This window comes from Venturia canescens, chromosome 2 (genome assembly GCF_019457755.1).
Source record: "Venturia canescens isolate UGA chromosome 2, ASM1945775v1, whole genome shotgun sequence".
NCBI classification, from domain to species: Eukaryota; Metazoa; Arthropoda; class Insecta; order Hymenoptera; family Ichneumonidae; genus Venturia; species Venturia canescens.
The window spans coordinates 23,986,630-23,991,926 of record NC_057422.1 but is presented as its reverse complement, the minus strand read 5'-3'; the positions used below and the strand labels follow the sequence as shown (position 1 = coordinate 23,991,926).

General features: G+C 40.7%; 1 protein-coding gene across 1 annotated transcript; it reads left to right on the top strand.

Moving 5' to 3' along the window:
• On the top strand, positions 1-1,221 carry LOC122406296 (sentrin-specific protease 1-like). The gene has a single exon (XM_043411690.1). It carries the CDS (start codon positions 1-3, stop codon positions 1,219-1,221), a length of 1,221 nt encoding a protein of 406 aa, XP_043267625.1.
• The last annotated feature ends 4,076 nt before the right edge of the window (positions 1,222-5,297 follow it).

Genomic DNA, 5,297 nt, shown 5'->3' with positions numbered 1-5,297 from the left:
ATGCTACGAACAGGAGAAATGGACGTTGCTACGCAAACCGAGGGGATAGGAATGAAACATTTTCTACAACAGACGGGGGAAGATGCAGGAAAATGGATTGAGGAAGACGATGATGTGGTAATCATTAAGGAAATAAACCCTACTCAGGGAAAAACACTCAACAAAACACGCATAATCAATCCATTAGAAAAGAAAAGGGCAAAGAACCAATCATCCCAAACGGCTAGAATGGGGAAAGATAAGGCAATACAAACGGATTGGGTGCTCCGTAAAATTGAAGTAGGGGATTCACGAAGATCGAGCCGAGAGGCTGTTCTCCTTCTTCTCTCACGTCACCATTTTTTTTCCATGATTCAAGAACACTTTACTATCCCTGAAATAGTCTCTCCAATGAAAGAGGACCAAATTGAAGAGGAATGGAAGAATTGGAAAGTGGGGGAATTTCTGTGGGAATTCAAAAAAAAGGACGAAAAAGAAAACCAAATAAGTCAGCAAACAAATAATCCGAAGAAAAGGAAAACAACGATGGAGAATGACAAAATTGATGTGGTGGATGTTGAGGAGGAAAGTACAGGGGGAGATAATGAAAATCAACAAGCAAACAACGAAATGAGGAGCGACGAGGATGACAGGATGAATCGAAAAAGAATAAAGAAAGAAGACCTGGAGACATTAGATGAGGGTAAATGTTTGAACGATGAAATTATCAACTCATACTTGGATTTGATTTGCAAAAGGGAAACCTTCGGCCAACGAGTTTATGGAATGAACTCATTCTTTTTCCCGCGATTGTATGTGAACGGGTATCCGGCAATTAAAAGATGGACGAAAAAAGTGAATCTTTTTGAATTCGAAAAAGTGATGGTTCCCATTCACCTGGGTCATCACTGGTGTCTTGCAGTCATCGATTTAAAGAAAAAAACGATAAGTTACTACGATAGCTTGGGAGGAGAGAATCCGCAGTATTTGGAGAAATTATTCCAATACTTAATCTTGGAGGCCGGTGAGAAGGGAAAGATTAGGCCAAGACGAGAGGAATGGACGCTCACGACAAGGAAAAGCATCCCGAGACAGCTAAATGGACAGGACTGCGGGGTTTTTGCGTGTATGTTTGCAAGATATGAAGCAGAGAACAAAGACTTCGATTTTTGTCAGATGGACATGCCCATAATACGTCGGAAGATTAAAAGGGAACTAGAGACCGGAAGTCTCGAAATATGACTCCTTATCATTATTATTTTTATTATTTCTGGGTTGAGAACACCATTATTAATTGTATAAAAAAATCAAATATTATTACGGGGAGGGATCTCAATATCCGATAATTTGTTGAAACGCCAAGAATATTGAAGCAATAAAGGACGTTTATATTACATTTAGTTCAGGGATCTCGTGTTGTTATTTATTGTATAACCTGAAAAACATGCAAAATCATTCTATCGATGGTCCCCGCGCCTGAAAAAGAAAAATAAATTAGCAAAAATATTAAATCCAATTACAAAAATCATGAAAAATTACTTACCGATGAAACCGATGTCCTGGAACCCGTGAACCTGCAAAAAGAAAAAATGATTAGAAAATAGTTAAAATAGCTATAGAATGAAAAGAGTACTTACCTACCTGAAAAAAAAATTACTCCGAAAAGCGCTGAAAAACCTAAAAATAAAAAAAAAAGAGGAGAAAAGGAATAGAGAAAAGGGAGAAAGGAAAATGGGGTAAAAGAGATTAATGAGAAAGTAAAAGGAGAGAATGGGGGAGAAATGATAAGAATTTGGAATAAAAAGAATCAATGGAAAACAAAATATGGGACAAGACGAATTAAGGGAGTACGAAGAGTATGGAAATGGAGTAAAATAGGGGATAGGAAATTTGAGAGCGGGGTAGAACGAATAAGTAAATTAATGAGAGGGAAAGAACCTGAAAATCAAAGAAAAAGAATTGTAGAATAAAAAAACCTGGAAATAACAAAACGTAACCTGTAAATAAGAGAATAAACCTGAAAAACAATAAAAAAAGAAACAATAAATGAATATAGTGGGACTGGAAAAACCTGAAAATAAGAAGAAAAGTGGGGATAAAAACAATAAAGGGAGTAAAATAGACGAATAAAGAGGGAGTGGGAGTAAAAGGAGATAAAACGGACGTATAAAAAGGTTACGAGTGAAAGAGGGGGAAAATATGTACTAATGGAAAGACGAAAATAATAAAAGTGGGGTAAAATGGGCGAATGAAATGCGAGAAGGAACTGAGAAAGGTAAAGTGGGGTAAAATGGGCAAATGGAGTGCGAGAAGGAACTGAGCAGGATAAAGTGGGGTAAAATGGACAGAAATAGAGAAGTGGGGGAAGTGAAAGGAGTGGGGATAGAGAATGGGTATAAAAGTCGGAGCAGCAGGCTCCGGAGCGTCATTTGAGCCACAGTCAAGCTTCAAACAACACCGGGAGCTACCCAAGCGATTGGACGACATCGGGAGCTCTACCTCGTTATTCAAAGCGACTTTGAGAATCTAAATCTCTACAACCACCAAGATGCGGATCGACCCAATCATCCCGGGAGTTCCAACACCTTCTCCATGGCCAGCGACCTGGGAAGGAAGCTTCGAGATCATCATATTGGAATTCCTTAACCCAACGAATTTTTCCTACACAACTCTGACAAAATTTGAGGAGCTGTGTGCATTCGAGGAGCAGTTATTCACCGACATCGCAGAAAGAAACCACTATCCAAGGGTTTATGCTTCCATCGACCGGATATACGCGGTCGTCAGTCAAGAAACGGCCTACAGAGGAAAATTGGTCGACGTGGAAGATGGAGAAGCTACCTTACTGCTTATCGATAGAGGGGTTACTCTCATGCATCCGGTTCATGAGCTTCAGAATCTACCTCATCAATATGTCAACGTGCCTTCTTTCTGCACGAAAGCATTCATTTCGGGAATCAGGCCATTTTATGGAAACAGATGGGAGATGACCTGCAGCCTCCATTATCAACGGAAGCTGGTTGATCAAAAAGCTAGAATCACTATCATCGGCGATCATCCTACGAAGAAGGGCCACGAAGTTCACCTTTTCATAACACCTCAACGGGTCAATCTGGGAGAAAGCTTGGTCAGGCACCAATATGCTCTACCTGGCGAATATCGATTCAGCCTTCGGGACGACGTAAAGTGTGCAACGCCTGAAGAAATACAAAGATTGGCGAATGGAGAGCAACTACAGGAGCCTTTCAATCCTATTGCGGCAGAGCTGAGACAACTAGAACATCTGCAACTCCTAGACTTGGAAGAAGAACAAATGAACGAGGTCAATCAACTCCGCTGATGGAAGACAAGCTGAAAAACATCAAGATCATCGAGAAACCTGCAAATCATCATCTTCAAAACATCATCGCCCTGTCCTCCCTTTATCCCCGAGTCAAAATTGCATTTTTAAATTGTCTACGGTCCCAATCCCATCTCCGGTTTTCGAGAATTTGAATTTCTGTATGTTTTTCTTTTTGTTTTGACTCCTTAAACGAGTTTATGAGAACAAAAAGCATCGTTTCAAAGATCTTTTTGTTCTGGGGGGCATTTGAGACGTAACACTCGCGTAGCGGCCCGAGCCTGCTCGAACTACTAGATACTACGCATGTGAAAAACATCGCGGCGCGATGACGGGCGTGCGACCCGACCGGCGGCCATCTTGGCTACTGGCACAAAGGCCCGAGCGAGCCGGCGGGCAACGCACTGAACGGCGCCACAAGCCCCAAATTCATACCAAAATTGTATTTTTATTTTCAATTATTCCCAATCCTTTTATTAATTAATATGAACGTAATTAGGGTCAAAATGACGGGAAAAATGGCAGCTATCCGAGGAGAATAATGAAAAGACTAAAATTGGTAACAAATTTGTATAGTTTCAAATAAAAAGAAACGCGAGCTCACAGCGCATGCGCAGGCATAAGCGTCGATGGGCTACAGGACCCGAACGTGACTTTTTACGATTTTTCAAATAAAATTAAAGTAAATGATATTAAATAAAACAATGAAGCCAAATCGCTTAAATAATTAAACAATAAGAATTGGCATTGAAATTTCATTATTTTTAAGTCGTGTAGAGCGGAAAATTAATCAAAGAGGAATTCGGCGCATCGGGCAAAATAGCGATCAGCCAATAGCAAGGCGCGAATTAAGGCAGCGAGCCAATAGGGAAGCCCGTTACAAAAGAATGCGCAGAACGCGTCCGAAACTGAGAAATTCGGCGTTTGAGAGAATTTAGAGTGGGGAACGGGGTATAAGAGTCGGTGCACGGCTCATTCGGCAGGCAGTTCACCCTACCTCTAGAACCAACTCGGATCTCCTAGAAGAGCTAGCAGACTCAAATAGAAAAATACACTCTATTCTGATATAACCTAAAATCCTTTTTCCTATTATTCCTTTGGATGCCTGGGGTATTGGTGAGACTCGGCGACGTATCGATCCCGTAGTCCAGGGTCTATTCCACATAACCTATAATTTCCGAATTTTGCTGCACGGGGCATTGGTGAGACTCGGCGACGTATCGATCCCGTGGTCCGTGGGCAAAATTACCTAACCTAGTGAATGCTCAGGACATTGGCGAGACTCGGCGACGTATCGAGCCCGTGGTCTGGGGTTCACATCCTAACCTGTCTTGTGTTTCTGGGCATTGGCGCCATTCGGCGACGTTTGAGGCCCGTGGTCAAGCACAAACTTTCCACCTAGCATTTTTGGGTTTATTGAGAATAGAGGCGGTAAATAAATGATTTTATGATTAATTATTATTAAATTCAAAATTGTTTCATAATTTATCCGAATTGGTTGGGTCGAACGAATTAATTAGCATTAGAATTAAATAATCCGCGCCCCAATTGAACCATTGTACGACTCCAAAGTCAAGATAAATCGTCTAATCGATTATAACAAATAACAAGCAGATAAAAGCGTTGATTCAAGAGGCAGCGGTAAGGCTAGAGTTTGTATAGCATCCAAGCGATCACAAATTGAAAAAATTGTAAAAACAAAAGCGTACAACACTCTTGAATTGCTAGGAAGCGTAAAGAATTCAGGGTCAAGCGGTTAGGATTACAGGACATCGGTTGTCAATTTTATTATTTGTTTGTTTTTTATCTGAAAAATCTCATGCAAGCGGAAAGCAGAGGCAATAGAATAAGCAGGGGCACGATAAACCATAAAGCGTTCTTTATTGTATAAACAAAAACGAAAACAAATTTGAAAATTCAATCGAAATTTCATACAGTAAAACGCTCCGTTTTTCCGGGTCTTTCGAGTCTTCTCTCG

What these genes read in the sequence shown, in the direction of transcription:
- LOC122406296 (XM_043411690.1), top strand. Translation starts at nt 1, where the DNA reads ATGCTACGAACAGGAGAAATGGACGTTGCTACGCAAACCGAGGGGATA.